A 19127-nucleotide genomic window follows, 5' to 3' on the forward strand; every position below is an offset into this window, starting at 1 on the left:
TTCATGGGCATAATTGCTTTAGCAGTCTGGATGACTTTGTCTGGCAGGAGTGGTGCAGAATTAATTGACCAAAACACTGTACGTAAGAACAGCTCTGAAGCCCTTGTGCTTTATATTTCTAATGCAGATCAGAGGAAAATAGTACACTTTTTCTCCAATGCACTTATTTATAGCTGCAGTTTCTTATCAGGTTAACATTTTACATTAAAGAGAGCAAGATTTCTCAAACATTGACTAAATCTCGTACAATCTCGTAATCTCGTACAAAAAGCGATGTTGTTAGGGCCTATTGTCACATATCTATAAGTTTCCCCCCACCTTCCCCAACATTTAATAGCCTTTTGCTATTTTTGAACAGGTCAAATAATCCAGTCCTTTATGATAATCTGTTCTAATATCTGTTACTAGAACATTTTTTTTTTTAAATTCTTCTCTTTGTTTTTAATCACTTTCTGACTTGTCAGATGTAACTTGTCACTTTTTGATGGGAGCCTCAACTAGGCTAAACTTTTTAACTACATAAAAACTAGTTAAAACTGGCCCTGCCAACTACAACAGTAAAATGCTACTACTTTCATTTATTGTTTGCATTCTGTCAAGTGCTTCTTGACCTACTGGCTGTTGATACTGTAAAATCAATATAAAAAGGCACGGTGTGGAGTTGCTCACACTTTCTAGCTGACTGCCATCAATCTTGGCCAGATGATTGACTTGTGGTGGAGTGTTTCTGCTGCTCCCTCCTGATGGGAGCAGTCTGGACAGCCTGTGATCTCCCCGGGGACCTGGCTGATGGATGATGTAGTGTCCATTCTGCTTCAGCAGCAGACACTGTTGGAGCACTAAGCTCTGCTGGCCCACACACAGAGACTGAAGGACCTGCGCTGCTACACGGAGAAGATGTCGGTGAAGAAAGGAATTAATGCTGTAAACGAGTCCAGGAAATGCGCGGCGCGGTTCTGGAGGCTCTTTCCTCACCTTTTGCTGTGCCTGTCCCTGGTTGCATACGCAGCGCTGGGTGCGCTCATCTTCAAGTACATAGAAGGAGGGAGCGCCTCGAGCACCCAGCAGGAGTACCGAGAGTTTCTGGGTGAGGTGGTCCTCACCGTCCACAACCAAACCAGTAAGTCGCTTGTGGTACTTTCTAATATGGCAGTGAAACTTTCATATGAAGTATGTGGACAGTTAGGAACTTTCAACGATTGCTCTTTAATCTATCTATCTGTCTATCTATCTATCTATCTATCTATCTATCTATCTATCTATCTAACTATCTATCTATCTATCTATCTATCTATCTATCTATCTATCTATCTATCTATCTATCTATCTATCTACCTATCTATCTATCTATCTATCTATCTATCTATCTATCTATCTATCTATCTATCTATAAAAAAATTTGCGTGACACTTAATTATCACAAGATAACATCAGTTTAACTAAACTTCTGGGATATGAATCTGTCTTGTTAGGAAGTTTAAGTGATTGTTAATCCCCCCTCAGTGGGTTAATTGTTTCTGTTTTCCACTGCCCAGTCATTGATATACACTGTGCAATTTATTGAGAAAAAAATAACTTAAGAATGGAGTGTTTCCTTACATTTTTTGAGAAGTACACACACACACACACACACACACACATACACACACACACACCTATACACACTACCAGTCAAAAGTTTGGACACTCCTTTTCATCCAGTGGTTTTTATTAAATTATCTTTTACATTGTAGATTAATACTTGAGACATCAAAACTATAAAAGAAAACATATGGAATGTTTTAAACAAAAAAGCATTAATCTTCAATATGAACCTATATATATATATATATATATATATATATATATATATATATACACACATACAGATGGTCAAAACTTCACTCAAACATGCAGCGCAGAAAAGCATAAAAGGCTTTTTTTTTCTTGTCGCTTGTGGTTTGAGGCACTTTGGTGCTAATGACTGCGTCAGCTCCGGGTATTGACATTTTCAGGCATTTAAAGTGTGTGTTAGATATTACTGAAGCTTAGTCTCAGCCATGTATTTTGAATGTAGGATTATTTCTTTTAATCATTTTGACATTACTGTATTGGTAATTTTACTTCGACAAAGGATCTGAATAAACACATATTACAGTACAGTACAACACATTTTTTTGTTTATTGTGAAAGTTGTTGCATACACCATTCAAAAATTTGGGGTCACTTAGAAATGTCCTTACTTTTGCAAGAAAATCTTTTTTTTCAATAACATAGATAGATAACACCGAGATAACAAGATAACATTAAAATAATCAGAAATACAGTCTAGACATTGTTAATGTGGTAAATGACTATCTATTTATACAAGCTATTTACTGTTTACATATTTGTATCTTCTGAGGATTTCTTTTTTATTTATATATATATATATATATATATATATATATATATATATATATATATATATATATATATATATATATATATATATATATATATATATATATATATAGTTTGCCTTTGTTTTAAAAAACTTTTATCTCTAGCTGGGAGTGACCAATCAAAATTTTGCTATGTGGAAACACAATGACAATGACTTAATTCTAGCTGGAAATGGGTGATTTTTAATGGAATATCTCCATAGGGGTACAGAGGAACATTTCCAGCAACCATCACTCCTGTCTTCTAATGCTACATTGTGTTAGTTAATCGTGTCAAAAGGCTAATTGATGATTAAAAAACCCTTGTGCAATTATATTAGAACATGAAAAAAAGTGTGAGTTTTCATGGAAAACATGGAATTGTGTGGGTGACCCCAATCTCCGTCTGAAACAGGTTCTCAATGCATTTCATTGCACATGATACTGTATATAAATGTGTTTGTGATAAATTAAAGTCTTGAATCTTGAATAATTTGCTTTACTCTCTATTTACTCTGCTTATACAATATTTTCTGTTACTCTCAGATAATGACTCCTGCACACATGAGTGTATAGTGGATAAAGTGTACACCAAGATGCTGGAGTTTAAGTCCATATGGTTCCAGAGACCCGACAGGTGGAGCTTTTTTGGCTCCATGTTCTTCTGCTGCACTGTCTTCACAACGGTTGGTAAGTCAGAGGGTGTCTAATGAAGCCCTGGTCTGTATCACTAAAATGCTAACTGCTTACAAATTCTGTACTTTCAGTGTGATTCTATTAGTTTTTAGCCAAAGCCCAAGAGGAATAGAGGAAGAAGATGACAGTAAACCTGAAAAACTGATTTTAAACTCCGTATTTACAAATTATAACAAAAACAGCAACACACTTTATTACTGAGTGTCCCTTCTTTTTATTTTTATACGACTGCGTATATTTTTGATGAGATATTGAATGATCCTGAGCATGGTCGGTACTAATCTGGCAAAAACTGTGGGGAGATGTTCACCATTCTTCAAATATAATTCTTTTAAGCTGCTCTTTTCAAGAGGAATTTATTTCGGTATGATTTACTTTAAAAACTCCAAAGATGTTCAGTTGGATTCAAATCAGGGGATATACTTATCAAGGTCACTTTTTTTTCTTCTTTGAAATCTCTTGTTTAATTGTTGCAGTGAGTTTGGAATCATTCCAAGCTTTCTAAAGGCATTTTGCCTCGTTTTTCGAATTCCCTCTGCATCTTCTGCTATTGTAGCACAGCTCATCTTACACCTCCTATTGGCTTATGATTAGTAACCTCTTTTATCCTGACACACTTTTATGATTCTTAGGGTTTGGTTTCTTACTTATAGACACAACAACTACCAAATTTGCAAAAGCTGTGGTGTTTACAGGTCCTTTTACAACTTGGTTCTTTATTATTATTTTTTTGTAGCATCTATTTAGGCTGACTGAACTAGTCAAAGTGGCATATATCTTTAAGGCCCTGTTTACGTGACGTTTCACACAAAAATGCAAAAGTATTTCCTTTGGCTTGTTGGATTTACAAGAGAATGGATTGAAAAAAGTCTGCGTTTGCATTGGAACGCTGTAAAGACTGAAAGCGCTGTAGTGTGCATGCCAGGCCGGTCTACAGCGATGTAACTTTGTGGAGACACACCGCACGTGACCACTACCTGTTCCTCCACAGACCAGAAGAAGTACAGCTGCCGAGGTAAAAGTGGGCTTATTAAATGTGTCTTTGCTGATTGTAGTAATAGTGCAACAAATGCACATTTTGCTGAAGGATTGTTAATAAATTCAGTAGACTGAGCAGCACAAGCGCAACAAAACCTTTCAGTTTTATACGTTGTCGTGTAAACTGGCCCTAAGATTTGTCATATGGCACTGAAGGAAACCTATTCTGGCACAACATTGGTTTGCTGGCGGACTCTGGTATCTGCCAGTGAAATTGTAGTGATAATCCATTTCTAAATCAATATGAGCTTATCATATACAGCAGTGGCATGTCAGCATGAAAAACTCTATATGGCAATCAATAGTGGCATACAACAATTACATGTGACTGATATACTATTTATAAATACAAGAAGCTGGTAAACTGGCATTGGCCAATCAAAATCCAAATTTGCATGCTCTCATTGTGCCTGTGTGGATTCTCACCTGGTGCTCCAGCTTCCTCCCACCTTACATTGAGGTTAATGATTCTAAATTGTTGAAGCTGTGACCATGCAAGGTTCTGTCCATGTGATGGACTGAGGACCTGTCCAGGGTACCAGTTTCTCTGTTGGTGTCAGTCTTTCTATACCCCATCCACCTAATGTCAAGAGGCAGAATCAAAGGAAGAACAAGAATTATTGAGCCAATTTTCAATGTCTTCCTTTTTGTGCTTTAACTGATTGTACTGAGACAACTGTGAAGAATTTCAGAAAATTAAACATACTTTGGTTTGCTTGCACTTTTTTGCACTACATAATTCCATATGTGCTTTTCATAGACAGATGTCTTCACTAATTTTCTGCTGTGTAAAAAAGAGGAAATCTGGAGGAAAAAATTCTTCAGTGTGTCATGTGTCCAGACTATTGAGTGGTACTATACATGACTTCATCTTACTATTATGTGGATCCTCATGATGTCTTTAAAATAATAACCTGTATTTCTTAACATTCCAGCTGTGTATTTATCTGTGGTACAGCTAGAGGAGGAGTTTGGCAGTGTGCTAGAGGGATCTTCAGGGTTTATGTTATGTCCTGGACATAATTTTTTAACATGAATATCAGTCATGTCTGTATTTTTTTGATTTGTCCTTCAGAAAACATGTTTGCAAATTATGAACTTAGCTAAACTGCTAGTGTGACAGTTTAGAGTTAGTGACCAGATGCCCAAAACTTCACTCAAACATGCAGCACAGAAAAGCATAGAAGGCTTTTTTTTCCCCTTATCACTTGTGGTTTGAGGCACTTTGGTGCTAATGACTGTGTCAGCTCCGAGTATTGACATTTCCAGGCAGTTAAAATGTGTGCTAGATATTATTGAAACTTAGTTCCAGCCATCAATACAATGTATACATCTCAGAAGATCTGGTCTTGCCCGTAATAATATTCTACACATGACAGCCATTGAAACTTTGTATATATAGTATTTCCTACTCTAGAAACCAGAAATTTTAATGCAATACTTCAATGACATTTTGCTGCTGAAACCTATGCACTTTTACTAAAGAATTATTTTGAGTACAGAACTTTTTCTTTTAATCATTTTGACATTACTGTGTTGGTAATTTTACTTCAGTAAAGGATCTGAATACACACATATTACAGTATGGTACAACACACGTTTGTTTTTATTGTAAAAGTTGTTGCATACACTACCATTTAAAAGTTTGGGGTCACTTAGAATTGTCCTTATTTTTGAAAGAAAAGCATTGAAAAATTTAATTAATCAGAAATGCAGTCTAGACATTGTTAAAGTGGTAAATGACTATTCTAGCTGGAAACCATTGATTTTTAATGGAATATCTCCATAGGGGTACAGAGGAACATTTCCAGCAACCATCACTCCTGTGTTCTAATGCTACATTGTGTTAGTTAATCGTGTTGAAGGGCTAATTGATGATAAGAAAACCCTTGTGCAGTTATGTTTTCACATGAATAAAAGTGTGAGTTTTCATGGAAAACATGAAATCGCCTGGATGACATCAAACTTTTGAACGGTAGTGTATAGTGAGAATTTATTAGTGCAGGTCTAAAATCAAAACTGACGATCTTCACTTGATTTTAATATTTTCATTATGTGCGAAAAGAGAATTGACCTTCACTTGCCCAAAAGCAGCAGCAACCTCAGCGATCTGTTTACATCTACGCATGATGCATTCAGCTGTTTAGAACATCTGAGGACTGACAAGGCTGTGGCCTCTGCATGTCAGTCCCAATGTGGCCAAAGCCTGTTCACAGTTTATTTTGTTGATACAGTTTGGAAGGTCTCATCTATTGAACTTTATTAGAACTTTCTAAAATTAGTCAAAAACCCACTGCATGTATGCACTTACTGTAATCAGGCCAGGCATCTGGGAGCTGATTCAAGAACTCCATAACAGCTTGTGTAGACAATGAGAAACATTTCACAAATCATGCAATGGGGACACATCTTAACTAACATTAAACTGTGTTTACTTTCACATCTGTGACTCATATAAACCACTGCCTGTTCTTCCCCTTGATTCGTTTGAATACATGGAAATATTTCTGAAAATGAATGTCAGCTGACCATGAAACAGCAGTAATGAGCAGGAGCAGGAGGCTGTTTCCATGTTGTTCTACCTCTGACCTCCATCAGAGCTAACAGGGTTGATGGAGGCCAAAAGAAATATCAAAATATATTGAATGAGAAAAAAATCCATTCAGTCTGTTAAACACATTTATATTTTGACCAATTCAACGTCAGTTGGGCCTTCCAATACACATTTTTGGTCTTTTTAATAATCCAGAAATTTAAACTTTATTATATCTCTGAAAAATTAGTTTCCTGATGTGAAAGTGTAAATGCTCGTGCATTTTTGCTTGTCCAAAGGAGGTAATATTAGAAAAAAAATTAAGTAGAAACTTTTTTTCTCAATTTATGCTGTATTTCTCCTTTGGTTTTTATATTATATAGGGTGAAACCATTTACTTCCATGTGGACTATGCTTTTTTCTGGACCTGATTTAGTGCCTAAGAACCATGTGAAGATACATTGCTATGTCTGTTACTTTTAGATACATGATTACTGGTAAAGAGTTTCCAGCTAATGACTAATGGCTCAGCCTCCAACAGGAAGTACATACCACTTAGAAGGGAAGGCACTTTGAAAGGAGATTGCCTTTTACATAATTGCAAAAAGCTTATTAGAAGTTGTTAGTGGCACATTGTCTGTTGTTTTTGCATTGTCTGTTGGGAACTCCATTCATCTGTCCACAATCCCCATGTTGGCAGTTTAGGGAAAGACATATACAGTAGCAGTATTTTAAAAAGGAATTCGATGATTAAAGAAAATAGAAGAGAGACCAGCTGCTGCGGGTCATGAAGCAGAAGACAGATATTTTTCTGTGTAGTTTCTAGACAACAAAAACAGAAGTAAAATTGAATGTTTATAGTCATCAGAGACATCTCTCCGAATGAATGAAGTAAAACATGTATTTTTGGTGTGAAAACAAATCATGTGCTTTTTAGAAAATGAGCAGACCGAACATGTCTGGGCATGTTCTCTGTAAAACATGACCTAATGATAACCTAATGCAAATGTCCTCTGTAGGGTGTGATATAATGGTGAAATATGATAACCTGATGTCAAGATCTGACCAATCGTTTTAGAAAAGTATCATGGTGTCAGAACTATCTCTCCAAAAATACACCCTATAGGCATCGAAAAATGACCAACTCTCACAGCCTAAAAGACGATGCACAGCTCAGTATGTCTGGTTTTTCTTGGGGTGCTAATCACTACTAAGAACGATTCCTGAATTTTCTGTCGACAATAAATCCTGCTGCCCTTGAATGCTGACTTCTCCTGGTGACTCTTTGAAGATCTTTAAGGAAGCGTTTGCATAGCGTAAACATTTGAACATGGTGGAGTCTTAGACTCTGGCCCATGATTTGGGACTTAGTTTCCACTTTACTTGCTATAAGTTTAAAAGATGATTCCACATCAACGTTGTCAACTTTTTTTCTGTTGCCCCAAAGAGACCAAATGAAATTACAGGTTAACCGGCATTATAAAAATTGTGTTTTAGTAGAATGATACTTAATGCCATACTTAAAATGCAACTGTTTAATAACCATTAAATCAATATCGTATTTACAAGTCTGTTACAAAAACCTTTATGTGGTTGGTGCAATTACAAATACAGCACCTCATCCCTGCATAAATCAGAGCTTAGCCAATCCTACAGATACTCCCGATTCACAGTCCTAAAGTGTCTGTTTTCCCCTTTTTTGTTGCAGGATATGGGGAGATCTATCCGGTTACCCTGCCTGGTAAGGTAGTGTGTGTCTTGTACGCCATGGTGGGCATCCCTCTCATGCTTCTGGTCATTCTTGATGTGGGAGACTTCCTCGCTGTGATGATGTCCAGAGCCTATGTTCGCATTCACACCCTTATCAAAAATTTTCGCTGCCATAGCTGGTCTCCCTGGAAGGATCAAGAGAGGGCCGTGAAGTCAAGTCACCGGGCCCTGGACGACGGCACCTTTGTATTCAACCACGATGTAGTGATCCATGAACCTCTTGACATTCGGCAGGTGATGCACAGTCAGGTGGATGTGCGGCACAAATCCATCCAACTCCAAAACAACAAAGAGATCTTCGAGAAGATTCTCATCAGAGAGAAATTACTGAGAACGGGTCCACTGCTCAGGACCATCTCCTGCCCAGAGCTAGATGGGCTGCCACCACCACCCCGAGGATATGCCATATGGGACTTCACAGGATTAGGGGACGGGATGGAAATGCTGGATGTTCCATTTGTACTGATCCTTTTCATCGTGTTCACCTACATTTGTTTTGGCGGTTTGATTCTGCCCCTGTGGGAAACCGAATTTACAGACTTTGACCCGTACTACTTCTGCTTCATCACGCTCACGACCATCGGTTTTGGCGACATTGTACCCAATCACCCCAAGTACTTCATGCTCACCTCACTGTTCATCATTGTTGGCATGGCCATCATGTCCATGGCTTTCAAGCTGAGCCAAACTCGAATTGTGAGCTGTTACCGCCAGTGCATCAAGATAATCAGCAGGGGAAATGTGGAGACTTTTAGAAATGAAATGACCAACTAAGTCGTCAAGAGATTCTCTGTCTCATGTCCAGGAGTTACTCAAGTTTACAGTCCTTGTTTTGAAACAGGCCACAGTGGGAGCTTGTGCAGAGCACTCCTTGTGCTGCCACTTTGGTTAGAAGCATGAGCAAAATAAAAAGTGTGCATGTGACAAACGCTTCTTTCCTCTGACGGAAGGTGATTCTCAAAATGATTTCTGTCAAAAAGAAATTCAGATTCTGCATAGCTACATAAAGTGTCATGCCAAAGAAAAACATTTAGTTGTATTTTAATACTATGTGGTACTGTAGTATTTTTACGGCCTAAAAACACTGCAGAGGTATCCGGTAGTGTTGTGTTTGGCTATTAATCAGACCTCTGGACTTTTCATTCTGTCTGAAAAATCTAATAAAATGTCTTAAATTCACTACTGTTTATTTTTTTAAACAGCACTTTACAGCACCATTTCATTCACACCCATGTCCTCAGCAAATTGTACAAATTCAATACTAATATAGACATACAGATAAACATAAATATTTGGATTCATAGACAACAAACTAGTTTTAGTTTGCATTTTTGTTGCTGCACTTTTAAATTTTTAAAGTTTTAATACATTTGTCTTGACTCCAAAAATATGATTACTTTTTGCAAAAACTTTTTATTCTTGTATTAAGAAATTGTAGTTTACAATCTACTTGACAGTAGAGTTGGGGTTCGTGTGTCTGTAATGTAGTAATAATTTCTTATGCTAAAGTACAGCTAGAGGTTTGTAAATCCGTACAGTCAGCAGGAGTTCTGAATGTAAGGACACTGTCAAGCACAAGGAAACACTCTGCTCCTGCTGCTCTGCTCAACCTGGTGTATAGTGGATCACTGCAGACCATGAGATTCACATCATCCGTCCATCCATTAGCTATATACCACTTAATCCTCATTAGGGTCGCAGGGGGCTGGAGTCTTTCCCAGCTGACTTAGGGTGATGGCAGAGAACATCCTGGACAGGTCAGATTCACATCATTCGCATTTGTTTGTATTTAAAAATACCAACTGTCCAGAACTGACTTTGTTTTAATACTTTTAACTTGTGGGCTACACAGTGGCTGGGTTGTTAGCACCTTCACCTCAGCAAGAAGTATCCTGGCCTGGACCTGGGATCTTTCTGTGTGGAATTTGCACTGGAGGTCTTATTCAAAAGTTTCTGTTTTAGGTTGTCTAAAATGCCGTTTCTGTGTAAATGGGAGGCCACAATGCAACAAAACCTTTGCATTACATCCTAAAACTGTTGTCATGTAAACTGGCCCTAAGATTTGTCATATGGCACTGAAGGAAACCCATTCTAGCACAACACTGGTTTGCTGGCGGACTCTGGTATCTGCCAGAGAAATTGTAATGATAAACCATTTCTAAGTCAGTATGGGTTTATCATAATCAGCAGTGGCATGTCAACATGAAAAACTCTATATGCCAATGAAAAGTGGCATACAACAATTAGATCTGACTGATATATTATTCATAAGTACGAGAAGCTGGTAAATTGACAGTGGCATATCAAAATCCAAATTTGCATGTTCTTTCTGTGCATACGTGGGTTTTCTCCGGGTACTCCAGCTTCTTCTCACAGTCCAAAACACGCTGAGGTTAATAGGTAACTCGAAATTATCCGTAGGTGTGAATGTGAGTGTGATTGTTTGTCTCTATGTGTAGCTCTGTGATAGACTGGTCACCTGTCCAGGATGCCCCCAGCCTTCACTCTAAGTCAGCTGGGATAAACTCCAGCCCCCACAACCCTAATATGCACATTACTGTCTTTCTGTGATTGATTTATTTTGTTAGTGGCTAAATATTTAAATTGATGAACAAATAACTCATATGTTGGAGAGGATTAGTGTCACTCTTAGAAAAACTAAATACATTTTCTAATAAATTATCTAATCTTAATTAGAGCTCTGCCATTGTGCATCATTGACACTGACAAAACTGCCTCAGTGGAACACAGCTTTGATGTAGAATCCTTTTATGGTTTTTACTTACTATAGAAGTTAGCCAGAAATAAATACACAAGCACAATCAGCCTATTTCTTTTTTTTTTTTAACTACTGATAAAGCATTGATCTTGGCTTTGTATCTCTACTCCGAATTAGCATTACCATTGTGGAAGGCCCTACTGAGGCTTGCAGTCATCTTTTCTGGACCTTTTTTGCATTAATAATGAATAACTAAAATCTTAATCTAAATGTACTGTTTAGAAAAACAGTCTTTTGGTTGTTTAATTCAGACGTTACTGAAAAATTACACTGAATTATGGAGTAAGTAAAACAGGAAAAACAGTACATGGAAACAGAGCTACCAGTATTGTCTATGTTGTTTCTTGACTTGACATGACAGAACAGTGATACAAAATATTAATCAAACAATCTGTAAATCTACATCCATCTGCAGACAGAAAATTCACAGCCACAAATCACGTACTGTCCAATATAAGCAGAAATTACAAGGATTGCTATCAATACTTACTTATTCTCTTTAAAAAATCTTCAGGGGACATGATTGCAGTTTCAATGTTTTTTGCTGTTCACTCCATTTTGTAAATAGGTAAGTACACATGTGGCCAAAGTTGTTGGTACCCCTCGGTTCATGAAAGAAAAACCCACAATGATCACAGAAATAATTGGAATCTGACAAAAGTAATAATAAATAAAAAAATCTATGAAAATTAACCAATGAAAATCAGACACTGCTTTTGGACCGTGGTTTAACAGAATTATTTAAAAAAATAAACTCATGAAAGAGGCCTGGACAAAAATGATGGTACCCCTAGAAAAGACTGAAAATAATGTGATCATAGGGACATGTTCAATCAAGGTGTGTCCTCTAATTAGCATCACAGGTGTCTACAAACTTGTAATCAGTCAGTCGTCCTATTTATAGGGTTACAGTAGTCACTGTGCTGTTTGGTGACATGGTGTGTACCACACTAAACATGGACCAGAGGAAGCGAAGGAGAGAGTTGTCTCAGGAGATTAGAAAGAAAATTATAGACAAGCATGTTAAAGGTAAAGGCTATAAGATTATCTCCAAGCAGCTTGATGTTCCTGTGACTACAGTTACACATATTATTCAGAAATATAAGATCCATGGGACTGTAGCCAACCTCCCTGGATGTGGCTGCAGGAGGAAAATTGATGACAAATGGAAGAGACGGATAATATGAATAGTAACAAAAGAGCCCAGAACAACCTCTAAAGACATTAAAGGTGAACTCCAAGGTCAAGGTACATCAGTGTCAGATCTCACCATCCGTTGTTGTTTGAGCCAAAGTGGACTTCATGGGAGACGACCAAGGAGGACACCATTGTTGAAAACAAATCCTAAAAAAGGCAGACTGGAATTTGCCAAACTGCATGTTGACAAGCCACAAAGCTTCTGGGAGAATGTCCTATGGACAGACGAGATAAAACTGGAACTTTTTGGCAAGGCACATCAGCTCTATGTTCACAGATGCAAAAATGAAGCATATGAAGAAAAGAACACTGTCCCTACTGTGAAACATGGAGGAGGCTCTGTTATGTTCTGGGGCTGCTTTGCTGTATCTGGCACAGGGTGTCTTGAATCTGTGCAGGGTACAATGAAATCTCATGACTATCAAGGTATTCTAGAGAGAAATGTGCTGTCCAGTGTCACAAAGCTTGGTCTCAGTCGCAGGTCATGGGTCTTGCAACAGGATAATGACCCAAAACACACAGCTAAAAACAGCCAAGAATGGCTAAGAGGAAAACATTGGACTATTCTGAAGTGGCCTTCTATGAGCCCTGATTTAAATCCTATTGAACATCTGTGGAAGGAGCTGAAACATGCTGTCTGGAGAAGGAACCCTTCAAACCTGAGACAACTGGAGCAGTCTGCTCATGAGGAGTGAACCAGAATACCTGCTGAGAGGTGCAGAAGTCTCATTGATAGTTACAGAAATGGTTTGATTGCAGTGATTGCCTCAAAAGGTTGTGCAACAAAATATTAAGTTAAGGGTACCATCATTTTTGTCCAGGCCTGTTTCATGAGTTTATTTTTTAAAATAATTCTGTCAAACCACGGTTCAAAAGCAATGTCTGATTTTCATTGGTTAATTTTCATAGAATTTTTATTTCTTATTATTTTTGTCAGATTCCAATTATTTCTGTGACCATTGTGGGTTTTCCTTTCATGAACCGAGGGGTACCAACAAGTTTTTCCACGTGTGTAGGTCGACTCTTTTAATAAAATGTGTTACAGTCTGACACAGCTCTACCACAGAACCATCGTGTCTCATTTTTGGCCTAGATAGTGGAGTAGTGTACAACTCGGTTTGGAGTGTCAGTTGCTACATTACATGACCAATCAGCAGATGCACTGCAGTAGTTTTTACTGAGCACCAGATGGTGCTACCATAAAACCACAAATAATTGAGCAGCAGAAACGAAAGCAATCAAGAGTCACTGGCAGACTTTTCTGCTTCTGAGGTTGCAGAACTGGCCCACTTTTCATCTTTTGTTGAAAAGTAAAAGGCATCATAGCACCAGTGTATCTGTGTTGCTTTCAAATTCAAATTCACATCAGGTTTATTTGAACAGGAAGGATTTCTGCCAAAATTTGGGAAGTTTTTGTTGCTCTTTTCGTTTGCAGATTCAAAACCTTCTCAGTCATCTCACACACCTCTACTGGTGTCCAGAAAGTAATTCAAGTTTCCTTTACTCTTAAAACTTAGGGGAACAACTACAGTTTCACTAATCAGTGCAATGGGATTTTTTTTGTTTGTTTGTTTTTTTTGGCAAACTATCAAATAAGAACATGAATGCACTGTAGTGTTCTAGTTCCTTGAGTTTCCAGACCACAACTGTGCTTTTTTTTTTCTTTTTTAAATTTTTTTAAAGATACTTTTTGGCTTTGTTGATAGGGCAGCAGTGAGGGAGAGACAGGAGAGTGGGGAGAAGAGTTGGGGAAGGACCTGCAACAAAGGGCTGTGAGCTGGATTCAAACTCATGACCGCTGCATCTGGGACTATAGCCCCTGTTTATGAGTCACCTGCTCAACATGTTGAGCTACAGGGGTGCCCAACTGCACTTTTTTGATTCACTACTTTCATTACCTCAGTATTAAGAACAAAGAGTAGAGTTGACCTCAACTATGGATTTTACTTAGGGTTAACCTTAACCCTAATCATTAGAGGTCTGGTAGAGGTCTGAGAGGAGTTGTATAGTGAAAGAATCATCAGTATAATAGACAGGGGTGGGTATGATATTTTGGCTTTTTGGGGTATATTCCGACTCACTGTTTTTTCGTGGTCTTGCAATTCATACCAATGCTATACCACTGATTGCCCAGCAAATGTCGTCATTTCGACGGTGGTATCAAAAATTCTAACCAATACTGCAACACACCAGCTTCGTAGTTGCAGTGTTTTCAGATATCTTTGTCTGACCCATCACTGATTTTTCTGTATCCTGCTATGACATGACTGGTCCAAACCATAAACTGAGATGACTGCCTGAGAGAAAGACGTTGGGTTTTATCATACAAAAGCAAATTCATATTGAACAATCCAAATTAGATTATGACTTGGTTCTTACCAGTGTCTCCATCTATTGCATAAACGTACAGTGAGTCAGTAGCTGTGTCCAAAATCACCCAGTTTCACTCATTCATCATTCACTAACATATTCATGATCGTCAGTCGAATAGAGATTTTGGACACTTACTAATCATCGTCACTTTGGGTCATTATCGTCATCTGCTGAGTTATGCCACAGCCTCTTTGGTATCCGCAAAATTCACAACAGTGCATTGTGGAATTGATAGACACAACTTTTTCTGTTCCATGTCTATATCAATAAAACTGGGTTGGATGGGGAGAGAGCCCTGATCAGTCAACTGATCCAAAATCACAGTTTACAGGCCAACCCCCTGGTGCAGGTTTGACCCACCTTACTTGTCATAGTTGCACTCACTCCTGACTTGTACTGGAAAACCACAAGTACATTACAACAATTGCTTTATTGATTTTGAATCTGCAGTTTGTGCAGCTTTACATCCGTGTCTGATGACAATTGCTTGCCAGCACATTATCTACATGACCTTCATAGAGCCACAATGATTAACGAAAAAACAAAAACAAACATACAAAGACATGACTGCAGCTTTAGCTGTAGCTGTCATCAATAGACACAAAGGGCTTCAGACTTCGGTACAGAATTCATTCATATCAGATGCCGTAAATTGGGCTTTAATTTCTTCTTTTTCTCTTCAGCTGAAGAACACACAAATGCTCTTCATTGGTTTTGATATTTTTCCTAGTTTTAAAAATTATAAAGTGAATCATCTAGTTATCTGTGGTTGTGAAAATCGGCATAGGAGCAAGAAAAATGAAGCTCGAGCCGTTTGTTAGTGCCAAGGTCAGACAGGCGATCAGACAAGAATGAATATCTCTGGTTTCTGTTTAGGTTCTTCTCAATCAAGTAAGTGCTGCATAAACAGGACTAGTTGGATCTAGTGGTGGAGCCAGACCATTTTTAGAAAGGTGACTGGGCTAGGACCATTTGTGGTGTCGCAATGTCTCCTTTATTGTTCTTTTATTTGTTTTTGAAACTACAAATCTGGAATAGTTGGTAAGGTTCTGTTTTTCCAGTTGTTGAAATGTTCATAAGATCAATACAGTTTAAATTACAGAAGACAAATACACATCTTATGTCAAAGGTGTCCCTGTTCTGGGGTGTCCTGGTAACTCAACTGGTTGAATGGGCAACCCAAAAACAAGGACTATAGTCCCAGATGCAGTGGACATGAGTTCGAATCCAGCCCATGGCCCTTTGCTGCATGTCCTTCCCGCAGTCTTCAACCCTCGGTCTCTGTCTCTACTGTCCTATGCAATAAGGCCAAAAAAAATGTCCTTGTTCTGCTCAGGACATCCATCCACCATTTATTTTTTTTCATTTGGTTTTGGTTCTGGATCAGACTTACATTGTTCAGCAGTGTGTACCACTTGTTTCCAGAACTCTTCAAAGTAGATTTTATTCCTACAGTCTTTAAAGGGGTAATATTATGTAAAGATCCGTTTTTAATTGGTTTTTAGCATAATTGACTCCCTAGTGTGTCTAGAGACCCACAAAATATGAAAGAAAACCATCCTCTTGATTCTTTTCTTTCCTTTATAGATCAGAAAGGGTGTCTTTGAACAAGCCAGGATAACGTTGTAATCGTTGGCTCCTCCTCTTCTGGGCTCCTCTGCCACTCACTGAACAGAACAGATTGCCTGTCTGTTGTCCTGAAAGGTGTGTGGGCAACGCTGGCTCGATTTGATTTAAAGCTACAGACACTGAAACAGTCCGTTTGGAACAAGGATAAACCGGAGGTCTTCTTGGCACAGTAGAACGACTAATTTATGAAATATTTTGAGGTGAAACTTAAAATATACATACCATGGACCTGTCAAACTTGCACTAACTAGTTGCAAGAGCCTATAACTTGGGACCTTTAAGAGTCTGTACAAGAACTTCAACTAAATCCACAGCTATATCATACACACGTGAACTAATAAAAACATGAAGATATGTTTTATTTACATATTTAAACAGATGTATTTTTGTATTGTCGGTATACTTTCTATCAACAGTAAATAATACAGAGTCGTTGAATTGCTACAGAGACAGTATAAACATTTTCAGTTTGGTCAGAACTACTTAGTTGTATGTGGTTGTGCTGTTAAAATGCATCTGTGAGGGGAAACAAGAAGAGAAATGGTTCTACAAAAAAGTTCTGTCAGAAAAATAGCAATTACCAGGCTCCAGTTCTATGAGTATATGTTTCACTCTCAGTTAAGGAAATTTTCAAAGTTGAACAAATACTTGCAAACAGAAGAGTGTCCTTTCATTGGATGCACCTGCGCAAGTGGGCCCGATCAGTCAGTTCTTGATTCTCCAAAGAACACTAGCTTTATGTACTTCTGATGTACTTAATACTTTTCCCCTGGTCATATCTGAGTCATGTATCGGTCATTTTATCGTCAGGTTTATGCTGTTCTTCACCCAATAAACTATGTCCTCTGTTGCAGACATGAGTTCTTCTCATTGGTCTAAATTGCTTATGCATATATAATTCATGACTTTGTGCAGTTTCCTGTCTTCAGAGGATCAGAACAGGCGAGCAATTACTACACACACCAGTCACATAAAGACATTACTTGTGCATGTGCATCATCAAGACACCTGCACATGAGGATCAGGGAAAAACCCAAACATGTCCAACATCACATGAGCAGTGGAGGTCCTTATTGCACAGGTAATAATAAGGAAACAGATTACATGAGTGAATGATTGCATAGCTAAACGGCAGAACGGCATGAATAAATGTTGAAACAGAATTTCTCTCATAAGCTCTTAACAGGCTTTACTGTTAGTTGTATGGGTTCAGACTTAGATCTGTGGGGGCCACCTCTTGGCTCTGCTCCTGGTTGGATGTACAGCCAACAGTCAGTACTGACCTTTACGTCATCATTGTAGCCCACTTGCAGCTTGTGTCAGCGTTGTCTGTTGCCCTGTTTGCTTTCTCAGGAATTACTGTGCTGGGATGGGCTCAGGTTTAGGTTTCAACTGGGTCGTGGTACAGGGATGGGCTCAGGTCTGGGTTTAAACTGGGTCGTGGTACAGGGATGGGCTCAGGTTTGGGCTAAAACTGGATTGTGGTGCTGGGATGGGCTCATGTCTGGGTTTAAATTGGATTGTGGTGCTGGAATTGGTTCAGGTCTGTGGTTTAAACTGGATCGTGGTACACAGATGGACTCAGGTCTGGGTTTAAACTGGATTGCGTTGCTGTGATGTGCCCAGGTCTGGGTTTAAATTGGATTGTGGTGTTGAGATGGTTTCAGATCTGTGTTTAAACTGACCTGAAACCAAGTCTGGGTTGATCATGGTACAGGGATGGACTCATGTTTGGGTTTAAACGGGATCATGGTGCTGGGATGGGCTCAGGTCTGGGTTTAAACTGGATCGTGGTGCTATGATGGGCTCAGGTCTGGGTTTAAACTAGATTGTGGTGCTATGATGGACTCAGGTCTGGGTTTAAACTGGATCGTGGTACAGGGATAGGCTCAGGTCTGGGTTTAAACTAGATCATGGTGCTGGGATGGGCTCAGGTCTGGGTTTAAACTAGATCATGGTGCTGGGATGGGCTCAGGTCTGGGTTTAAACTAGATCATGGTGCTGGGATGGGCTCAGGTCTGGGTTTAAACTAGATCATGGTGCTGGGATGGGCTCAGGTCTGGGTTTAAACTAGATCATGGTGCTGGGATGGGCTCAGGTCTGGGTTTAAACTGGATCGTGGTACAGGGATAGGCTCAGGTCTGGGTTTAAACTGGATCGTGGAACTGGGATGGGCTCAGGTCTGGGTTTAAACTGGATCACGAAGCTGGGATGGGCTCAGGTCTGGGTTTAAACTGGATCGTGGAACTGGGATGGGCTCAGGTCTGGGTTTAAACTGGATCATGGTGCTGGGATGGGCTCAGGTCTGGGTTTAAACTGGATCGTGGTACAGGGATAGGCTCAGGTCTGGGTTTAAACTGGATCGTGGTGTTGGGATAGGCTCAGGTCTGGGTTTAAACTGGATCATGGTGCTGGGATGGGCTCAGGTCTGGGTTTAAACTGAATCATGGAACTGGGATGGGCTCAGGTCTGGGTTTAAACTAGATTGTGGTGCTATGATGGACTCAGGTCTGGGTTTAAATTGGATCGTGGTGTTGTGATGGGCTCAGGTCTGGGTTTAAACTGGATCACGAAGCTGGGATGGGCTCGGGTCTGGGTGTCTGTCTGACCACAGGTCTGACGGGAATCCACTCATCCAGGGTGGATGACGTCAGCAGCGGGTCCTGTAGAAGAGCTCTCCACCTCCTCCAGCTCTGCTGCTTCTGCTCCC

The 19127-nt window shown here is 39.1% G+C and overlaps 1 protein-coding gene across 1 annotated transcript; it reads left to right on the forward strand.

Annotated features, from left to right (window-relative positions):
* The first annotated feature begins 747 nt into the window (after window positions 1–747).
* kcnk18 (potassium channel, subfamily K, member 18) lies at window positions 748–9618 on the forward strand. Its single transcript, XM_023296371.3, has 3 exons — window positions 748–1120; window positions 2949–3092; window positions 8378–9618. The coding sequence occupies exons 1-3, from the start codon at window positions 898–900 to the stop codon at window positions 9211–9213; spliced, it is 1203 nt and encodes a 400-aa protein (XP_023152139.2). The 5' UTR covers window positions 748–897; the 3' UTR covers window positions 9214–9618.
* The last annotated feature ends 9509 nt before the right edge of the window (window positions 9619–19127 follow it).

This window comes from Amphiprion ocellaris, chromosome 16 (genome assembly GCF_022539595.1).
Source record: "Amphiprion ocellaris isolate individual 3 ecotype Okinawa chromosome 16, ASM2253959v1, whole genome shotgun sequence".
Taxonomy (NCBI): Eukaryota; Metazoa; Chordata; class Actinopteri; family Pomacentridae; genus Amphiprion; species Amphiprion ocellaris.